The following is a 23,853-nucleotide window of genomic DNA, read 5'->3' as shown; positions in this document are numbered from 1 at the left end:
TTAATTATTTAAAAATACTTCTGACTTTTCAAAAATCATAATTTTTTTGTCTAAGGTCCTTTGACCTTGTTTGACCTAGGATAAATCTATTGGCCATTTATTTGGTGTTTTGAAGAGATTTTAGGTTTTGACCAAATTAATTTGAATTTTAATGTATTTTTAATTTGATTTTTAATTGATTAATTGTGTAAAAATTATGTTGAGCCATTTTTATGGTCTTGTGATGTTTGACTATTTGTTTGGGCCTTGGTCAATGTTGATTTGACTTTTGTTGGACGAAAATCATTGGATTTAGGGGATTGATGAAATGTACATTTCATCTCCCAAAATGAATTAATGATTTTAATTTGATAAAATTCCTCCCATGACCAATTTGTGTTTCTCTCACTTCCCCTCCCTCTTCATTTTCATCCCTATTCTTTCCCATTCCTTTCATTGACCAATGAAGTTTCAATATCCTAAGGCTAATTGGTTCATCAATGACTTTGTGTCAGATGAACCAATACAAGTATGGATGAGATAGGTCCATCCCTTTTGATCTTTTCTTTTAGTGTGTGGTATGTTTTAGGAGTTTGGTTCATTATACCAAATCTCTAACATGCATTAACACCTAAATTTTTATTCCCCGACCTCAGATAGTTGTGACTTCTACATAAGTCCAATTATGATTGCTTAACATAGAGCTAAATGTTGACCCTAAAGGCATAGCATTCTAGTAAATGAGATTGTAAGTCTCCCATCTTTCATGGTATTCTATGGAGACTTGGCCTTTTTTCCTTCCTATGGAAGATGTCTTGGTTCAAGGATCCATGCTTATGAATAGATGGTTGAGTGTTCTCCAAAGAATGACTTAATCAATTGAAAAGCAAAACACTACTAACATCCAATTAACTTCGACCAGCATTTGACTAACTCTTATTAATCTTGTTTTACTTTCAAGTCATTTACTTTATGCAATTTAATTTCTAGTCATTTATCATTCATTGCCATTTGCATTTAATTTAAATTGTTTATGTTTATGCCATTTTCACTTTGCTCATTTGAGCCATAGATTATGATTGTATATATTTTGTTTGTGTATTTTGATTGTGTTTGTGGTCTTAGGACCTTAAAATACTTAATAAATAACAAAAACCCTAAAAAATGTTTGGTGGATTGTTGATCTTGATTTGAACTTTTAGACTTAGAACTAGGCAACATTCCTTGTGTAAAAAGGACTTGGCCAATGCCAACATTATTAGATCAAGTTATTGAGAATTGAGCCTTCATCTGATGCAAGTATTGGGATTCATTTGAGCTCATCTGCTACATGGTCTTAATGTAAACTTTTATTTTGATCTTGTGTCTAATGCTTTATTCTGATTGGATCAAAGAGTATTTCATCTGATACAAGAGAAGACCAAGAAGACTGCTAGCTGTAGAATTTGCTTGCTTGGACGTGGTCATCTTTATTTGATGCATTGATCTTCATATTGCCAATTGCTTGTTGATTATTTGCTTGATTCAAAGTCCAAAGGGGAAATGGGTTTTCTATATGACATTCTTGTTTGTTGGATTGCATCCCATTAGTCAGATCTTTTTCAACTCTTAACTTTTAATTTTATGCTTAGAATTAGTCTCTTCATCTCCTCCCACTTATTAAATTTCAAAATCTCTTCCCCTTTTCAAAAACTTTCTTTGCTTGTGATTTCAAACTTAGACCTCATTTTAAATAGAAACTTTGGCCATATGCCAATGAATTTTCAAACTCTTTCTTAAATCAAACGTGTAAATAAATCTAATCATATTGACTTAAAATTTCAAAAGACAAAAAGAACTAACCCTCATTCAAACTTTTGGGCCCTTTGTGCCTCTTTCCACTTAAATTTTGTTAAAAGCAACTCACTCATTTTGAAATTGATACCACAAACTACGAGGTTTTGATCCCTCATTTTTATGTTGGTACGTAGGCATAAGTCTGAAGGTCTTGTCAAACACAAAAATATAATCAATGAATTCTTTTCTCATCCCCACACTCTATTTTGTCAAACATCTTTTATACCAAAAACACATACACATATAAAAAAAGGGCTCCCTATGAGTACCTATGACACTTTGGGTGCTAACACCTTCCCTCTGTGTAACCAACCCCCTTACCTGTAATCTCTGGCATTTTATTAGTTTTAATTTGAAAACTTCTTATCTTTGGGTTTTGTTCGTACTTTTCCCTTTTCCTTTGGAAACAATAAAAGCGCGGTGGCGACTCTGGTTTTATTGACGTTAAGCTTATCCATAGCTTGATGGTCATGAATTTACCGCTACATTGGTTAGTGGTTTTCTTGATGAGATCAGAGGGAGTCAGAAGTTGGATGTAGATTTGGTTGATCATCCTTCATCAATCAACCAAAGTGAAGATGAAGACTTCCGAGTTGATGAGAATGGGATCTCAAAGTTTCAGAATAGAGCTTGTGTACCCGATGTGTCGGAACTTAAATTGACGATTTTGGAGGAGAGTCACAAAAATAGTTTGAGTATTCATCCCGGGGCTACTAAAATGTACCAAGATCTTAAGAAGATGTTTTGGTGGCCAGGGATGAAGAGAGAATTTGTGCGGCTTGTTTATGCATATTTGACTTGCCAGAAGTCGAAGATTAAGCATCATAATTCGTTTGGACTGATGCAACCGTTGGATATTCTTGAATGAAAATGGGACAATATCTCAATGGATTTTGTGACTAGTTTTCCAAATACTCCTAGAGGAAGCGATGTGATCTGGGTGATTGTGGATAGACTGGCTAAATCGACGTATTTCTTCAAGATTAAGTCGGTTGAAAGCTTGAACAGAAAAGTGGAAGACTCATACTTGTAAACAAGGTTGAAAGGTTAAGTTTGGAAAGATTGGAAACATGTCTGTTATACACTTGTAAAACTCTAAAAATGGATGGAAGTTTGGGAGAAAAAGATACGTGAAAAAGTTAATGGTAAGAACTAAACTCCTTTTACAACAATTCGAAGTTTAGTCTTAGAGGTAATCAACGACCTCTTACTAGGCACCCCCATGGTTGAAAAAGACTCCCAACGTCCTTGACACTTATGAGAAATTAAGGTCAATTTGACTTTCTGAGGTCAAGTTATCATTAATCACAATGAATTTTGTGCGTGTAACTGAGGTTTAAGATTTACCTCGACTCGAATTTAAGAAATCACCTCATTGACATCTAGAGGTTTACCTCAGGTATGCCTAAGGTACTTGCCTTTAATCGTACTTGAGGTACCCGCTTAAGGTACACCTGACGGGCTTTCCCTAAACCATACTTGAATGACTCATCCCATGTACATCTGAGGGACTTGTCCAAATGAAATGAAGCAAATAAACTAAACCATTTCACTTTTTATAAGTCTGGGTGCTTGAGAAACTGTGTAATGCTATAAATATAAATGAATCATTTATTATAACACGCCGCCATCATCTAGTTATGACGCCCATTTTCTATATCATCCCTCCACCTAAAAAAATGTGAAGAATGTCATGTCCTTATCCATTAACAAGGTGGGAAAAGAGACACAAGGAAGAGTGTTTGAATTATCTAACTTTGATTTAAGATAATTATCTCATGTGAATCGTAAAATAAGTTATGAATATAAAGAACATCTTTAAAAGTTGAAATGATCACATAAACGTGGATGTCCACTCGGAATTGTAAAAGAAGTGGTGAGGAAAAAATGAACTTATTTATTTTTTATTTTATTTTGAGGATTATGATTGTTTTTCAATGATTAATGAAAAAAAAAACAAAAGAGGTGAAGATTAATTTGTGTGATATATAAAATCTTGTTTTGGAAGACAAATTTCAAAATTGATACGTCCAAATGCTTATATTTTAAAGAGGGATAATTTTAAATAATGTATAAATTTTTTGAAAAATATGAGGTGTAATAAAAAATTTCTTAAATTGCTTTTTATATATATTCAAACCAGAGTAGTTTTTATGTAAGATATTGAAGTTAGTTTTATTCGAATAAATTTTTTTTTAAGAGATTCTACTTAATTAATTAATTATGAAATATGTATATAGATGATTTTTTTTCAATAATTTAATTATAAAAAAAAAGTGTAAAATTACATTGCACATACTTAAAGACTATCATGATTCAAACACTTTAAAAAACTTAAAACCCAAATCATCATATATTTAAAAGTAGATAATCAAAATCATACTAAATGAGACAAAATAGTGAAACGAAAAGTTATTTAACTCTACACTATAACGTGTTATTTTTCGTTCTTATCTTCTACTTGAGGCACTGTTCCTATCTGTTTGTTCTATTTTACTGTTTTCAACTTCAAATGCAACTTGTTCTTACCGTAGGTTCTAATCAATTGACTTTTCTTCTTCTCCCATAGTTTACTCTTTTTTTGTCTTCTTTTGCCATGGTTATACTAGTACACAATGGTTATCATCAAGGAGTAAGCAATCCCTAATTTTTAGGTTTTGAATTTTTTGGCCAGTTGGATTCTAGACGCAGGTGCATAGAGTTTTTAATTTTTTTTTAAAAAATGTTTTTGGTTGTTTTATTGTATCTTTTCGTTTTTTGAACATATCTTCTGTTGTTTTAGTTGTTCATGAGATCATTTAAACACTTTTTATATTTTATTAACTCATTCTTAATGTATCTATTTGAGATTTTTATTATCAGATTATATTGATATATTATTTTGTCACTAATATATATATATATATATATATATATATATATATATATATATATATATATATATATATATAATTTAAATATGATGAAATCATTTATTATGATATTTTACTTTAAAAAGATTCATTAATAAAACTATAAATTTAATTGACCAAAGCACTCCTCTTTAAACTCAATACGCAAACAAATTTAACACGTGTCTAAAGTTGAACAATCCAATATTATACTAATTAAACTAAGACAAAATATTAAAATGGGATCGAGTTGGCATCACTAATAGTTTAAACAAAATTATAAGGTGTAATTAGTTTGTTATGGCTAAAATTAAGAGTAAAACATCATTTTTTTTAAAGTATTTTACCATGTATTAACATTTGAAACCTGACTTTTAAATGAGACTCTCCTCACCTTTCAATAAAGGTTGCATTAAAAAAAATTGTCTTTGACAAGTATCAACGGATAAAATAAACGGATATTTAATTAATTATTTTTTCCGGCATAACTATTAATTTAATGGTATCCGTATCAGCGAGTATCTAAATTCGTTAATAATTAAAAAATTTACTTAAATATCGTTTAAAATTATTATATTTGACAAATTCCTTTCATCAACGGTCACTTAATTTAACTTGGTAATCTTCTTTTCACTAAAACCCTAGCTGCGTATATTTTTCTATTGTGTCTTCTTCTTGTTTCGCATCTTCTTCAAAAATTATACACATAATTTTCTATTTATATCATATAAGAAAAATTAATAAGTTACAATTGAAAAAAACACCCATGAGTATCTGCAAATATCCGTGGGCATCTCAAAATTTGTGCATACTCGTATAACAGGTATAAGACGGGTACGAGTATCATATTTATTAAAAGGGACGGGTAGCGGGGGGCTAGTACCCGTGTCCATGGGTACCTATTATCATCCCTAATCTAAACAAGTAGCATTGAGATAAATAAGAGAAAATTGTATTCAAGCTTTTTATTACTCAAAAATCTCACTTTATACAACAATATGTGGTTACTTATATATTAAGTAACTATAACTAACTTCTAACCAATTGATAACTAACTAGAAGATAGTTTCTTTTATGTTTTGAATATTTATCAACAAGTTTAGATATATTCTCTAATTCTTCATTACATTTAACATCCTCCCACAAGTTAGAATGTATAAATCATTCATAGCTTGACTTGAAGATTGTTGAATGGACTCGGGTGGAATGAGTTAGAGAGTATATCATCAACTTTCTCCTTTGAAGTGACATGCATTAGATGTACTACACTAGTTAACACTTTATCTTTCATCACATGAAAATCAAATTCTATGTGTTTTGTTCTCTCGTGGAATACTGGATTTGCAGCTATGTGCAAAGCAAATTTATTATCGCAATAGATGATGATTAGCATTTGATGTGATATATGAAAGTTATTGAGTCAGTAGAGAAGCCACCGACCTTCAAAAGTTGTTTGGGTCAATCCTTTATACTCTGCCTCTGATAATGATCGAGACATTACAACCCGTTTCTTACTTTTCCAACTAATGAGAGATTTGACAAGAAAGAAATATATGGATATAGTTGATCTCCGTGTGTCAGGACATTCCCCCAAGTCAGAATCAAATAAGCACTTAAGGCACAATGTAGAGGATGAGTTGAAGAATATGCCTTGACCTAGATTATTTTTTAGGTATCTTAACACATGTAGACCTGCTAGCATATGTTTGTCAGTAAGAGTATTAAAGAATTAGATGAGTTTACTTATTGCATGAGCTATCTGAGATATAGAGTGAGTGAAATACAATAATCTGCCAATGAGTCTCTTGTATATAGTAGGTTCTGAGAGAGGTTTGCCATATGTTTTGTGAAGTTGCAGATGGGGTTGCATTAGTGTATTGCAAGGGTTGACTCCAATAAGAACTATATCAAGTATTAAGTCTAAAGCATACTTTCTTTGACAAAGAGAGATGTCATTTGTAATTCGAGCCACTTCAAAACCTAGGAAGTATTTCAATACTCCTAAGTCTTTCATACTCAACTTGTCATTTAATTTATTTTTAAGTTACCTGATTTCTTCAAGGTCAATTCCTCCTAAGACCAAATCATCCACATAGACAAGGATGACTGTAAAGCCTTTAGAAGAATTCTTAGTGAAAAGGGAATAATCAAAATTGGATTGGATATATCATGATGAAGTGGGTGTGTATGTGAGTTTAGTGTTCCATTGTCTGCTTGTTTGATTCAAACTATAGAGTGATCTTTGCAAATTTCACAAAAGATCAGGTAGTGGTAAGTCTATACTTGGAAGAGCCTTCATGTAAACCTCTTAATTGTGATCTACATGAAGGAAAGTTGTGTTGGTATCAAGTTGAAAAAGTGTTCAATTCTGAACTACTATAATGACCATGCGAACTTTTATTGTAGTCGTTTTTTTTTTACAAAATTGAAAGTGTCCATATAATCCTACCTTTGAGTTTATATGAATGCCTTTTGAAAATAATCATGCCATGTATCTCTCAATTGTACCATTGGCATGCAATTTCAATTTGAACACTCATTTGCATCCAATCGCTTTCTTGTGTGAAGGTAAAGGAACAAGATTCTAAGTATTGGTTTTAATTAGAGCAGATAACTCATTCTTGATAACATCCCTCCAATTAGCATCACATACATCTGTCTTATATGACTTAAGTTCACTAATGATAGAAAAATTGAGGATGAAATGTTTATGTGCAAAAGAGAATAAATCATATGATAAGATTGATGATAAATGATACTTACATGTAACAGATGAATTTAGAACAAATACTTCTGAATTGTGGATTGTATTGGATAAAGGAGTTCTACCTAGGCTTTGTGTTGATCTTGTGTAAAAGTCAAATTAATATAATCCTGCTCATTTTCTACATTAAATTCAGCTTGATACCCAACTTTGTCAGTCATAGTTGCATATTGTTGATTGCACTATCTTTATCAGTCATAGCCTAATTGTTTAGTTATCCTATAAATTCTAAAAATCAATCTTCTTTCTAACACATCACAAACCTCACTCTTCTAAAGCAAGTATCATTGCAGTCGATATAAAACGAGGCTCTTTTAGCCACCATTTTATACTTGTATTTTTTTAATGTGGCATTATAATAAGACCTACTCTATACGATAAACAGTGACCGACATGTCTTTAACAAATATAAAAGCAAACGTGGCAGAACTAATATTAAAATAAGATGACTATATCACATTCTGTAGACAGTTCATAGTTTTCTTTACTTGTTTATGATACCAACTAGTAGTATTTCCTAATTAATTCATTATTACATGTTGTTCATCAATAATATTGTGAGATCGTGGGAGGTGGCTAAAATATCAGCGCTAATTTGACTTAGAGATCTTCAAACGATAAGCACCAACATCATTGTCTTATAAATAAAAGCCACCTCAACTTCTTCTACTCACTGCATCTCTCAATTTCTCAAACCTAACACTAACACTCTTCTTAAAACAAAAAATGAAAATGCATATCTCCATTACAGTTCTTGTTAGTTTCTTGCTCTTGATCATGTCACCAGCGTTTCTTTCATTCTCGACCGCCGCCGCAACAACACCGCAAGATCTCCTCCGTTCATCATGTGCCCAAGCAAGATACCCAGCTCTCTGCGTTCAAACTCTCTCCAACCAAGTCAGTCCCACAGCGAAGCCCTTAGAGTTAGCTCAGGTCGCCGTTAAAGCCAGTCTCGCTCGCACTCTCACGCTTTCTGTCTACCTCAAGAATATTCTAAACACAGAGGTGCCCGTTGGTTCCAAAACCAACAACAGAAAGCGAGTTGCATTGAGTGACTGTGTTGCTCAGATTTCCGATTCCGTTCTTGAGTTAAACCGGACGTTGAACGAGTTACGGAAGCTTCACATGGGAACGTTCGAGTGGCAAATGAGTAACGCTCAGACATGGGCTAGTACCGCTTTAACCAACGGGAACGCCTGTATTAACGGTTTGAATAGGAGTGACGCAGAAGAGAAGATGAAGGTGGAGGTGAAACGTAAGGTTACGGAAGTATCCATGTTTACAAGTAACGCTCTCTACTTAATCATTCGTCTCGGTGATAGCAGGAATCCAAAGCCTCACTCCAATTCCAATAACTGATGCATCATCCATCGTCATGTTTTTGTGGTTTTGTTTTCCATGGCGTTGACTATGTTGACATAACTTAATTCGCATCAAAATCTTTCAATTGTAAAGTACGTAATGCTTTTGTTTAGTTTTTGTTTTTGCTGTGTGCAAAAGACAAGATGTAAATCTATGTTTTTGTATGCTGTTTCTAATATGTTGCCTTAGCTGTCTTCACATAAGTCAATGGAAATTTAATAAGATTTTACTGTACTCTAATTTAATACAAATTGGTATCTAGAACTCCTCATAGATTCTTGATCGTGTTTTCAAGAATTATATGTCGGTGATCGTGTTTCCAAAATCGCAGGTTATTAATTAATCGCTATAAAGATTAATGGTACTAATGACATTCTAAATTTTCTTCCAATTCTTGACGGTAAAAATTGAAATCGATGGAGCAAACAGTTGAAGTCCTTGATCGGCTTTCATGAAACCGTAGAAGTGGTTACTAATGACATCTCTGAGTTTGCTAAGAATGCAACCAGTTCTAAGGTTTCATGAAATTCGAACAAGGACTTCATTTGCTCGCTCCATCGGTTCTAATTTTATCGTCGAATGCGTATTATTCATCTTTGCAATGATTGATTAACAACTCACAATCACCGACATTTGATTCTTTAAAACACGATAAAAAATTTAACCGGAACTCTATAAACTAATTCAAGTTTATTGTATCAATTATAACCCTCTCTAATAGTATAGATACCACATAAACTATTTTTTCAAATTAATTGATTAAACATCATAGAGGACAAATAAATGGGGAGCGCTTTTAAGCGGTCATAAACACCCAGAAAAATATTAATATATAATAAATTAAAGTTTTAATTTAATATGATTTTTATTATCTATTTTTTTTATAAATAACTTAAGACATTAATTACTATGCGATGTTAGTGTAAAAAAATTTACACGGTCAATTCTTCATTATCAATCCTTTGTATTATTTTATAGGTGATTAAAATAAAAGTCAAACTTTTTCTAACATTCAACGCTTATAATTAAGTGATAAATATAAAACTTTATTACACTTGGCAGTATTTCAATTACATTCATAATTTAATATATAATGATTCAATTTAGGGTGATTTTTATTATTTACTTTTTTTATAAATAATTTAAGATATTCATTACTATACACTACTAGTATAAAAACAATTATATCATATCATTCATTTGCATTATTTTATAGGTGATTAAAATAAAAGTTAAATTCTTTCTAACATTAAATATCTATGATTAACTAATAAATATAAAACTCTATTACACTGCCTGTGAATGTATTTCAATTAAATTCATAATTTAATAATTAAAATTTCTTTTCTAAAAATGAATAAATAGAATATCACATATTTAATAATTGAAATCTCTCTTTTTAATAATAAAAAGTATTACACATTTATTCAATCAAAATACTTTAAATTGTTAAATTATATAAAAAAAAAAATTTATAAGCTAATTTGACGAGATAAATGATTATCATTGATTTAAAAAGTAAAAATAATTTATATTATCAAAGAATTATATATATATATATATATATATATATATATATATATATATATATATATATATATATATATATATATATATATATATAGGTTTTTGTACCGAGATAACCCACTTTTTCGAAAAAATTCTCAAAATACCCCACGTTTCAAAAAAAATCCCAAACTACCCCACTTTTAGGAGGTGTCGCCAATTGGATTGGTGACTCCTCTTAAAACTTAAAGGGAGGCGCCAATTGGATTGGCTAGGGTAGGTGCCCTAGCCAATCCAATTGGCGCCTATGTGTAATTTTTAAGAGGAGGTGTCAATCCAATTGGAGACTCCCTTAAAAAAGACTCAAATGACAAAACCTCCAACATTAAAGTTGTAAATTGTTTCAAGACAATGAATTTGGACATAAATTTTGCATCATTTGGATTTGTTTTGAGAAAGTTATGGGCAGTTGAAGTTGGACTACTGAGTTTTTCAACTATTATCTGACCTATAATGTTTTGCATTATCGCATGTGTTTCTTTTTGAATTATGAAATTTTTTCCAACATAACATTTGAAGTAGACATCTCAAAGTTTGCAATTCACTTGGTCCCACCTCAAAATAATTAAAAATGAGTGAGTTAGGTCCTTGCGAACTTGACCCAAAACTAGGGATTCTGTGAAAACATGTGTATGTGAATTTTGCCAAAAGGGACCAACTTCAAGCCCTTCTGTTTGAATGATAAAACCCTCAAATGACAAAACCTTCAACATAAAAGTTGTAGATCTTTTCAAGACAATGAATTTAGACTAAAATTTTGCATCATTTGCATTTTTTTTAGAAAGGTATGGGCACTTGAACTTGGACTCTTTGACATTTCAATTGTTATGTGGCCTATAATGTTTTGTATTATGACATGTGTTTATTTTTGAATTATGAAATTTTGTCCAACATAACAATTTAAGTAGACATCTCAAACTTTGCAATGCACTTTGTCCCACCTCAAAATCATAAAAAATGAGTGAGTTAGGTTCTTGGGTAGTTGACCCAAAATTAGGGTTTGAGTCAAAACATGTGTATGTGAATTTTGCTAAAATGGAGTTTAGACAAAGAAACCTAATGTTTGGAGTTTATATAAAGATAAATTTGATATAATACGACTTGATATTAATAAAATTTGGAGTTTACACAAAAAAACCTAATGGTGATGACCGGGATCACCTAACCGACCTCTGGTCCCACATCCCCTAGCTACCCTAACCCTAGGCCCTAACCCACGTTGACGATTCTGCACTGGTGTTTGTTCATCTGAGGGGCCAGGAGCGTCATTACCTCCTACATGAGAAGATCCGTTGAGGTATTCAGCCAAGTCAGCATAATCTTCAGTATTCAATGATGGTGTACCGGCGTAGCTGAGCTCATGACCCATGCCAGAGAAGTTGGGATGTGGTTGACTCATGGATGGGCGACCGGGACGGTTGAAGGGAGACATGGGTGTGAAATATGCGTCTAGGAAAGGTTGGAAAGGTTGTTGGGGTGTTTGGAGCATCTTCGGTAGAATGCTCATCTAAATATAAACTATTATAATATGACTTTAGGCGTGAGAGTAGTATACCTTAACCTCTAGCATTATCATCTAACAAATCAGTTTCTAAAAGCTCCATGCAAATTGAATTTGCATAGTTGGTCTTACCATTAACAGCTTTGCCTTTAATTCGTAGTCCTAAAAGCATGTAGACGTCTTCTAACGTCACGGTACACTCACCGGTTGGAAACCAAAATGTGTGATTCTCTGGCCTCCATCTTTCGCATAAGGCTAGAATGAACTTGTTATCTATAGACCAAGACATAATCTTGCTAATATGACCAAAACCGGCGAGTTCAACATAAGGTTGAATCATCGGGTCCATTGGGACAAATTCGTGGACTCGAGTTCGAAACCTTGATACATCCTATAATAGAAATAATATAACACTTGACTAAGTTGGTATTTCAAAATAAAATGGGGTTGGTGAAGATGAAAGATAAAAAGTTAACAAAAGAAAAGACTTACATATGTTGCGATGTTTGCAACTGTTCCTCTGTGTGCTTCGCCCATTGTGAGTAAAGACATATTGTTGGGGAGTTGGTGTAGATGAAATTGGAAGATGTTGTTGAAGATGAAATTGTAAAAGAAGTATTGTAGAGGAAGTAGTGAGAATGTTGGTGTGGAAGAATTGTTGAAGGAGTGGATGTATTTATAGGCAAATGGAAGAGAGCATAAAAATTTGTGTTTGCATGGTGTCTCCACCTCATTTGGCGACCATGTACAATCCTAAAGAGGGGTCGCCATTCAAATTGGCGACACCATAGGGCCATGCATGCAAGGCTAGTTCTGAATGCTTGGTTTCGAGGTCTGATTGCATGGGGTCGCCACTTGAATTGGCGACCATGTACAAGCATTAAGTGGAGGCGCCAAACCATTTGGCGACACCATCTGCATGTCTGACACGTGGCAGTCTTGTCTCCTGCATGCTGAACAAGTCACTTGTGGATGGCTTGCATGATTGACACATCATCTCTGACTATCTTACATGTCCGACACGTGTCTGTCTTGTCTCCTGCATGCTGATGACTAACTTCTTGATAGCTTGCATGGTTGACACATCATCTCAGACTGTCTTGCATGACTGACACATCATCTCAGAACTAGCTTACATGTCAGACACGTGGCTATCATGTCTCCTGCATGCTGAAGAGTCACTTCTTGATAGCTTGCATGGTTGACACATCAACTCACACTGTCTTGCATGACTGACACATCATCTCAGAACTAGCTAGCATGCTTGACACATCATCTCAGAGTAGCTTGAATGTCCGACACATCATCTCAGAACTAGCTAGCATGTGAGAAACTGATACCATCTATTTAAGTGTCTTACTATTAACATCCAAGACACTTCACTCACATTCATCTGCACTTGCAAAATAGTTTTCATCTCCACAATGTCATCTTCATCATTATACAGTGTCAACGTTCATTGCAACGGTGAAACTTTTGAGTCTGAGCTTCATGGTTTTTGTTTTCGAAACACTGATACCATTAGAATCACGATCAAGAGAAATGCAACCTTTTTACATTTGAAAAAACGAATACAATCCTTTATAGGATCAGGTATTGTGTCAAAGATCACATATCAAAATCCAATATTTTTTGAGAATGGTCAATGCAAGTTTTTCCCCCTTAAGGTCCGAGACGATGAAGATGTTGAAAACATGTTTGTTAGTCATGAACATTCAGGCAACAGTTTTATCGAGTTGTATATAACTCTACAACGATGCATACCATATCAAGAGTCTCAACTAACCGATCAGGATGAAGCTGGTGAAGATGATGCAGATGATGCGCAATGGTCAGATGAACTCAACCCAGAAGCAGAAGTAGAAGTTGACGTTGTTGATGAAGAAGAAGAGGAGACCGAGATACAGGTTGATCACATGCTGAACAACGACGATGAAGATGATGATCAACCACCACCAATACCTCCTAGTCATGCCTACAATCCGCCTCAACATATGACAAATATGGATCTTCACGACGATGAAACATCCGACAGTGTCTTCTATAATCCGTATCCGAGACCAGTAGGCCAATTAAAGGTGGGAGACATGTTTCGTACCAAAGAAGAATGTGTATTGGCAATCAAAAAATTCCACATGAACAACTTTGCTAACTTTACTGTGAAACGCACTGATTCTAGAAGGTATGTTATCGAATGTCGTAACATGCTTTGTAAGTTTCGTTTGGCTGCGTCTTACAAGAAGAAAAATGACGCTTTGGAGATCGCTTCAATAGACCCACCGCACAGTTGCGTTGCAACTAACGTTGAACAAGATCACCGTAAACTGAGCACAGCTTTGATATGTCAAGACATTCTGCCTTTGGTAAATAAAGACCCATCAGTGAAGGTGAGTATAATTATATCCCATATCCGAACAACATATAATTATACTCCATCTTACAAGAAAGCATGGATTACGAGGACAAAGGCTGTTGAACATGTTTTCGGCAACTGGGAGGATTCATTCAAGGAATTGGCACGGTTTTTATGGGCACTAAAAACATATGTCCCAGGAACTGTGGCAATTATGGAGACAGTGCCAGCAATGATGCCAGACGGAACCTATGCTACAGGTAATAGAATATTTCACCGTCTCTTTTGGGCATTTGACCCGTGCATCAAAGGTTTCGCTTTCTGCAAACCTATCTTGCAAATTGATGGCACTTGGTTATACGGAAAATACAAGGGTACTTTGCTCATGGCGGTTGCACAAGACGGTAACAACAATGTCTTTCCCATTGCATTTGCTCTTGTTGAAGGTGAAACGGCTGGTGGATGGGGTTTCTTTCTTCGACATCTCAGAACGCATGTGGCTCCACAAGCCAATCTATGTTTGATTTCTGATAGACATGCTGCCATTGAGAGTGCCTACAACAACCATGACAACGGATGGCATGATCCTCCTTCTACACATGTCTACTATATCAGACACATTGCACAAAACTTCATGCGTGCTATAAAAGATAAGAATCTTCGCAAGAAGGTGGTGAATGTTGGGTATGCTTTAACTCAACCGTCATTTCAATATTATCGTGATGAAATTAGACTGTCTAATGAAGACGCGGGGAGATGGATAAATAACATACCAGTAGAGCAGTGGACAAGAGCATTTGACGGTGGTTGTCGATGGGGCCACATGACAACAAACATTGTGGAATGCATGAATGGGGTTTTCAAAGGAATTCAAAATTTGCCGATAACCGCCTTGGTAAGTTCAACCTATTATAGGTTGGCTTCTATGTTCGCAACCAGAGGTGAAAGATGGAGTGCAGTGTTAATGTATGGGCAAGTATTTAGTGAGTGTTGCATGAAGGTCATGAAAGAGGAGAGCATCAAAGCTAGCACACACGCTGTAACAGTCTTTGACCGTCATAGACAAAATTTCAGCGTCCAGGAAACAATGGGCAACAACGAGGGGAGACCAAATTTAGCCTACGCTGTTAGACTACACAAAAGTTGGTGCGATTGTGGAAAATTTCAGGCCTTCCGCATACCTTGCTCCCATGTCATTGCAGCATGCGCTTATACTCGTCAAGACGCTTACAACCATTTATCTGATGTGTACAAGGCCAACACCATCATGAATGTATATAGTCAAAGCTTTTCAGTACTACCAATGGAGGATTACTGGCCTCCATATTAAGGAGATATTGTTTGGCACAATGAAGAGATGCGTAGAAAGAAGAAAGGAAGGCCAAACAGCACACGTATCAGAACAGAGATGGATTCCACAGATAAAATGATAAGATTATGTAGTATCTGTCGTCAACCAGGACACAACAAAAATAACTGTTCCAATCAAGGAGCATCATCTAGATCTTAAGCTTTTTGTAACATTGTATTTCTGTAACAATCAATCATTATATATCATTAAGTTCTTGTTACAACGAGTTTCATAACAAACATCAGTACAAAACATCTGAAAACATAAATAATTCTAACTGATTACAACAATCAAATTAATGTCGTCTCGACCGAACATCATTTCCCTAGCATCCTTATCAGTCTTCATTCGCACCCAACCAAAGATACTGTCAAGTCTCTCAATACTTCTGATTTTTTCCCCTTCTGGTATTTTCCCGTCTAACCATCGAACCAGCTCTCTCTTCAGTTGATCTAACGTGGTGATGTTCCAAAACAGCATCAGCAATTGAGGTTTGTCTCTCGCATAAATCACCTTACCGTATCGGCGACGAACATAAAACATGATAGCCAAATGATTATATGAGTTGTGGAACAATTGGTCACACAACGCATATATTTATAAGACAAAAAAGGCATTTTATGAGGGAGTCGCCAATTGAATTGGCGACTACTCTTAAAACCTACACATAGGCGCCAATTGGATTGGCTAGGGCACCTTCGTTAGTCAATCCAATTGGCGCCTCCATTCAAGTTTTAAGAAGAGTCGCCATATGAACAACTTTCATGTTCATCAAAAATCCATTTCAAGCATGGAAGGTCATCATTCATTTCAAAACATTATAGGTCATTTTGACAGAAACCCTAATTTTGGGTCAAGTTCGCAGGGACCTAACTCACTCATTTTTAATTATTTTGAGGTGGGACCAAGTGCATTGGAAAATTTGATATGTCTACTTCAATTGTTATGTTGGACAAAATTTCATAATTCTAAAAGAAACACATGGGATAATACAAAACATTATAGGTCAGATAACAGTTGAAAAACTCAGAAGTCCAACTTCATCTGCCCATAACTTTCTCATAAAAAATCCAAATGATGCAAAGTTTATGTCCAAATTCATTGTCTTGAAAAGATATACAACTTTCATGTTGGAGGTTTTGTCATTTGAGGCTTTTTTAAGGGAGTCGCCAATTGGATTGGCGCCTCCTCTTAAAAATTACACATAGGCGCCAATCCAACTGGCGCCTCCCTTTAAGTTTTAAGAGGAGTCGCCAATTCAATTAGCGCCTCCTCCTAAAAGTGAGGTATTTTGGGAATTTTTCTGAAACGTGGGGTATTTTGGAAAAAAAATTGAAAAAATGGATTATCTCAGTGAAAAAACCATATATATATATATATATATATATATATATATATATATATATATATATATATATATATATATATATATATAATCTCGTGATTAGATTTTTTTTCTGTTAGACCGACTTATATGTTAAAATATAGTCACGTGACTTTGTAGTTCTTATATTTGCTATTTTAATTCAATAAGCTATTGAGTTATTGGCCGCTAGTTGTTCTGATTAGGTCATTGTAAAATTTCGAACTGGAATACCAATTTGCCATGTGCAGTAGCGAATGCTACTGGCTTATATTTCATACGTAATCTATAAGAAAATTAGATTGGAAATTTAACTATTTTATAATATCTAAATATAATAAAAAATTGTGTAACATTAAATGATAGAGATAGAGTTCCATATGCATATCTAAACAAGTAAAATATTGAAATGTCCACTATTATCAAACTGCTTTTGTTAGGACAACTTTGAGATATATTTTTTAATTTAAAGAAAAAATCATATTACAATAGGTACTCGAATTCCAACATTAAAATTTCAAATATCATGAAGAAGACAAATTACAACCTATTTTTCCTAAACTAAACTCATTTTGAAGTTGTTACATATCGAAGAAAAAAAAGGTTAAAACATTTCTTTGAAGACATAGTTTATTTTTAGTTGATAATAAATTGAATTAAATATATTTATAAAGACAATATGAATACAAAAAGTATATGAGAAAGGAAAATTTGTTAAGTAAAAAGATGTAATTCTCGTGCGCTTGTAACCGTTACATCCTTTAAAAAAATCATATAGTTGTAGTTGTGATTGCGAAATCAAAGGATCTTGCGACACTGAGTAAGGAGAAGCTACAATGTTTCTTGAAGCTCATGAGCAGAGAATGGAGAAAATGAATGTTGATAAGGTAAAGGCAGAGATCGCTTTGAAAATTCATTTCAATGAAAGAGACAAGAAGGTGAAGGTAAAGTGATCTATGAACAAAGGTAGAGAGAACTTTCAGAATTTCGATGGAAGAGAATCTCAAAATTCTAAAAAATCAAGATTTCAAAAGGGTGAAAGTAGCTGGAATATGGGTGGTGGATCATACAACTCTAGAGGTGGCAACATTAGAGGAAGAAGAGGAAGTAAAAAATGAGACAAAAGCATTGTGCAATGCTTTAATTGTCAAAAATATCGTCATTTTGTTAGAGAGTGAAATGCCAACAAGAAAGATCCTGAAGAAGATGAAGCTAGAGTTGTAAGACAAGAGTGTGATGATGAGAACACACTAATGAAGATGATCACTGAAGAAGAATGCAACAATAGAAGGTCATAAGACAACTGTAAGAGGCTACAACAGGCTGGCAGAGCAGGCTACAATCGGTTACCAATATATTTAACCGATTATAGGCAGAAGAAAATGTCACGGTGACTACGAAAGAGGTTATACATTGTAGCAATCAATGGTATTTGGACTTTAGATGTTCAACGCACATGACATGAAGAAGATATTGGTTTGTTACGGTCAATCGTGCCATGAAGAATAAGATAAAGTCCACATATGATACCACTCTAACGGCGGGAGGTATCAGTGACGTATCGATCGAGAGAATGAATGGTAAATATTATTTCATAAAGGGTGTGTTATACATTCCCGAAATCAAGTGTGTCCTTCTAAGTATTGGCTAATTACTTAAGAAGGGATACAAGATTCATATGGAGAACAAGATGCTACATGTTATAGACGCAAACATAGTTTTTCTCCTTAAGGCTCATATGGATCCAAATAGAACCTTCAAGGTTGAATTAAAGGTTATGAAACATAAATGTCTTGCTATAGCGACTAGTAGAGAATAGTGGATATGGTACTATAGGCTTGGGTATCTTAATTTATGAGATCTCAACCCCTTGCAAAAGAACAAGATGGTAACGAAGCTGCCTTGATCAACATACCGACTGAAATCTGTGATGAATGTGTGCAAGCGAAGCAACATAAGGGAAACATCATCAAAGATATAGGTTGTAGAACCAAGTGTCATCTTGAGGTGGTGTATTCGGGTGTGTATGGACCGATGCAAGTTGATTATATTTATGGCAATAGATATTTTGTCACATTCATTGATGATCATAGTAGAAAGTTATGGATGTACCTAATCAAACGAAAATGTGAGGTACTTTAAGTGTTCAAAAAATTAAAGTCTATCGTTGAAATGAAAAGAGGTTACAAAATCAAAGTTCTCAAAATGGACGAAGGTGGCGAATATGTCTCAAATGATTTTAGAAAGTTTTGTGATCAAGAGGGCATTATACATGAGGTAGTTCCGCCTTATACACCGTATCAAAATGGTGATTCCAAGAGGAAGAATCACTCTATGATGAACATGGTAAAGAGCATGCTAAAGGGAAATAACTTGCCAAAATAATTTTGGGTAGAAGTTATCTCCACATCTACTTATTTGCTGAATAAATGCCCCATAAAGAAGCTGGAAAATGTCAAACCGGAAGAGTCTTGGTCCGGATTTAAATCGAACATGAGTCACTTAATAGTGTTTGGTTCAGTGGCATATCGGTATGTGTCAGGTAAACTTATAAAGAAGCTTGATGACAAGGGAACGGAGATGATACTTGTAGAATATCACTCTATTGGTGGTTACAAGTTGTATGATGCAACAAACAGGAGAACTGTGATCAACAGGGACGTCATTTTAACGAAATAAAAGAATTGCAGCAACCTATAACATGTTACCAATAGGTTATAACTGGTTACAATAGTAAAAAAAATTGCTTCCTGCAATGCTTGAATATCCAGAAACAACCCCCGTTGAAGCCTGAATTGAAGAAAATGTCAGAAGATCAACAAGGAAAATCTGCAAAGCTCCAAGATTAATATATATTCCAGGAAAACGAGGTTAATGACGATTGTGACTTCGTCCATTTTGAACTTATGACATGTTGTTCTTTTCGATTGGTTGCATTATACAAAACAATATGGAATGTACAAGATGTTTTAGTGAAGAAAAAGACACGTGTGGGACACGACGTTCTAGCATATTGTAGTGGTAAATTCATGACCATCAAGTTATGGATAAGCTTGGCATCAGTAAAGCCAAAGTCGCCACCGCGCTTTTATTGTTTCCAAGGGAAAAGGGAAAAGTACGAACAAAACCCAAAGATAAGAAGTTTTCAAATCAAAACTAATAAAATGTCAGAGATTACAGGTAAGGGGGTTGGTTACACAGAGGGAAGGTGTTAGCACCCAAAGTATCCTAGGTACTTCTAGGGAGCCCTTTTTTGTGTGTACATGTGTTTTGGGTATAAAAGATGTTTGCAATAAATAGAGTGTGGGGATGAGAAAAGAATTCATTAATTATATTTTTGTGTTTGCCAAGACCTTCGGACTTGTGCCTACGTACCAACATAAAATGAGGGATCAAAACCTCGTAGTTTGTGGTAACAATTTCAAAGTGAGTGAATTACTTTTAACAAAATTTTAAGTTTAACAAAGGCACAAAAGGCCTAAAAGAGTTTGAATGAGTGTTAGTTATTTTTGTATTTTGAAATTTTAAGTCAATATGGTTAAGTTCATTTACAAGTTTGATTAAGAAAAAGAAGTTTGAAAATGCAATGGCATAAGGCCAAAGTTTAAAAATCACAATCAAAGAAGTTTTTAAAAGGAGAGAGAGATTTGAAATTAAAGAAGTAGGAGGAGATGAAGAGACTAATCCTAAGCAAAAATTAAAAGTTAAGAGTTGAAAAGATATGACCAATGGGATGCAATCCAATAGACAAGAATGTCATATAGAAACCCAATTTTCCCTTGGACTTAAGAATCAAGCAATATCAATACACACAATAGCAAGGTGAAGAGCAAGACATCAAATAAAGATAGCCACATCCAAGCTTGACAACTCCATGATATTCTTCATAATCTCCCATGTATCAAATGACATACTTCTTGAATGACTCAGAATAAAGCATTAGACACAGGTTCAAAGTAACAATTACATCAAGACCATATAGCAGATGAACTCAAAAGGAATCTCAATACTTGCTTCAGATGAAAGTTCAATTCACAATGACTGACTTTAGAAAAGTTGGCATTGGCCAAGTCCTTTTTGCATTGGGAATGTTGCCTAATTCTAAGTCCAATATCTCAGATCCAATCCAACAGTCTACACAAACCTTTTTAGACTTTATCCATTTTTTCTGTAGAACATCAGTTGGAGGAATGAAGGTCTTTGGTCGGGAATGTTGAAACTGTCTTCTATAATCTTCATTTCGTTGAGGTGCTCCATTCCTGTCGAACACGAGTTGTAGGACAACATGTTTCTCCTCTTTCACAGCCTTGTTATCGACCTCCAGTCTTTCGGCGGTTTTCTCGTCGAACATCGCACTGCACTTTGGGCATAGAAGAGATTTTGACCCATTTTACTTACACTTCTCTTGGAAGTATGATAAGCTTTCTCCAGGCTAGGGATATGCCGACTCGGACCTCCTTTCGGCCTTGTTTTTGAAACCTTCAGTAGTTTTGACCATCGTCACTTCAAACGATTCAGCTAACGAGCCTGCTTTAGAAACCTAAATGAGACCATCAGTAGTCTCTACCATCATGCATTCGATAGGCTCTGCATACAAAGCTTCCTCCACCTTCAGAGGGTCAGAATACACTTTCGTTTTTGGCCTTTCACCAAAGTGGAGCCTTCCTTCTTTCAAAGCTTTCTGCACCAAATCCCTAAAAAGAACACATTGGTGAGTTTTGTGACCAAGGAAATTATGAAATTTACAGAATCCCCTTTTTTCTTATGTTCTAGGGGAGGGTCTTTTAAACCCTGAGGGACGATAATCTGCCCATATTTTACTAACAGATCAAAGATTTCGTCGGACTTAGACACGTCGAAAGTACAGGTCTTAGCTACGTATTTGTCTGTTTTTTCTGGTTCGACGGGGATTTTCCATTCGAGGGCTTCAAAACTTTACACGCATACGGAGGTCCAGGCTTAAGTTCTGCCATGTTAACCTCACTCATGTCGACTATATCTTCGTCGTCGGAAGAAACTCCTTCGACTGCGATGTATGACACTTTTTCTTTCTTATGATATTGACCCACCTTGGACTTCTCAGCTTTCAAGCGTTCGATACGTCGAACCCTATCGGCCAATTGGGCCATATCTCTAAGATATTGAGTATCCAGCTTTTTCCTTATAGAATAATCTTGACCCCTGGCCGCCATCTCGACTAGTTTGTGTTCAGGGACTAGAGTAAAGCATCCTGCCTTCAGCAGTCTAAACCTGTTTAGATACTAATCAACTGACTCAGCAACCTTTCGCTTAACGCTGGCTAGTTCTTTGAGGCTAATCTTCGATTGTCCCATACGTTTGGATCAACTGTGGAGGTAGCATTGTGAACCATGTAAATTCCTTTTTTTAAGATAACTTAGGAAGTATTTTAACTTCAAGTCCTCATTGTTCGTTATGTCGCCAGCCTCGGTCTGGTACCTGGCCACGTGCTCGACGGTGGATTCTTCAGTATCCCCAGCGAACTTGGTAAATTTTGGGACTTTCCATCCCCTAGGAAATTCTGTCTGTAAGATAAAATCTGGTAAAGGCGAAGAGTAAGTCGGCCGCTGTAGGCAATGACTTACTCCTTTTTGCATTATGATACGTTCAATGATAGCCTCTAGGTTTTGTTCCCCCATGGCCGCATCATGTCGAACTTGTCGGACCACCTGATTAGGATCCTGGTTATGGTTAACCAGTACACAGGGGGTCTTCGTGCCACCCTTGGGATCTATTTGATTTCCTGATATTCCTGTTCGACAGTATTATCTGTCATCTTCTCTTGTTGAACCGGTGTTTCCGGTCGAGGAGGAGGCGTAAGATTCCGACGGACCTGAGCCCTTGGGGATCCCAAAAAATCTCTTATCCTTGTCATTTGGATTGCCAACTGTTGGTAACTCTGTGTCGAATCCTGGATCAATGGCCTCAATATGGTACCCATTTGTTGAGTTATCATGTGTATCATTTCATGGTTACTTTCATCCATCTGTTGTCTCATAACGATGACAAAACTTGACGTAAAAGTTGGGACTGATTGAGACGTCAATCCAAAACCAAGGGGTCGACCAAATGGGGTTGCCAAAGTTCCAAACCCCTGGTAGCGAGGGAATGGCGATGATGAGGTATTGCTGTAAGTCGAACCGAAATAATGCATATTTTCCATAAACTCATTCGGCATTCCCAACGTTCTGTGCATGGGGACCATGAAATTGGGCATATGTTGCCCAATAGTTCCCATGGCTGTTGGCATCGGCGTTTGTGGCTGAAACGGCGTCAGAATTTTCCCTACAAACACTGTTAAAACCGTCGACGCCACGCTAGAGCCGATATCGGCAGCCTAGGGCGTCAGTGTATCTCCCGCCGAAGACACTTCTTTGTGGGGTCTAGGAGATGTCATTTTTCCACTGCGCAATCCCATACACTTAACTTTGTCGATGTCCCGCCAGGTGTGCCAATTTGTTGTTTCATCAACAATCTATAGCCTTCCTATAAGAGGGTTACTTGCAGGACCGACTACAAAGTCCTGGACTTAGTGTTTGAGCGTATGATTTTTTGGTAAACAATGTCTTTGAAAGGTTTTAAAAGGTGTAGACGCAACTCTGGATGAGTTAGGAACGTGATAAAAGTAAGGCGAAAAGGGAAAGTATAAATGATAAAGCAAGAAAACAAAGATAAATTTGGTAAGATTAATTGTAAATGTAAAATGGAGGCAAAGTACATTTTTGTGAGGAGATTGACTCTTTTCTTGTAAACGCTTTGATACTTCAAGTTTTACTCCTACTGCAAATGTTCAAAATGCCACCCCTAGAATCTCACCTAACATTGGCTTAAATACTAATTGAAAATAACTGTCTGGAGGTTACAAAACC

The 23,853-nt window shown here is 35.2% G+C and overlaps 1 protein-coding gene across 1 annotated transcript; it reads left to right on the top strand.

The window, feature by feature from the left end:
- The first annotated feature begins 8,108 nt into the window (after positions 1-8,108).
- On the top strand, positions 8,109-9,129 carry LOC127138707 (pectinesterase inhibitor 3). The gene has a single exon (XM_051065206.1). The coding sequence runs from the start codon at positions 8,197-8,199 to the stop codon at positions 8,827-8,829; it is 633 nt and encodes a 210-aa protein (XP_050921163.1). The 5' UTR covers positions 8,109-8,196; the 3' UTR covers positions 8,830-9,129.
- Positions 9,130-23,853: the final 14,724 nt, after the last annotated feature.

The sequence above is a fragment of the Lathyrus oleraceus genome, chromosome 4 (assembly GCF_024323335.1).
Source record: "Lathyrus oleraceus cultivar Zhongwan6 chromosome 4, CAAS_Psat_ZW6_1.0, whole genome shotgun sequence".
Classification (NCBI taxonomy): domain Eukaryota; kingdom Viridiplantae; phylum Streptophyta; class Magnoliopsida; order Fabales; family Fabaceae; genus Lathyrus; species Lathyrus oleraceus.
The sequence above is the reverse complement of the archived record's forward strand: the minus strand, read 5'-3'. Positions and strand labels throughout refer to the sequence as shown.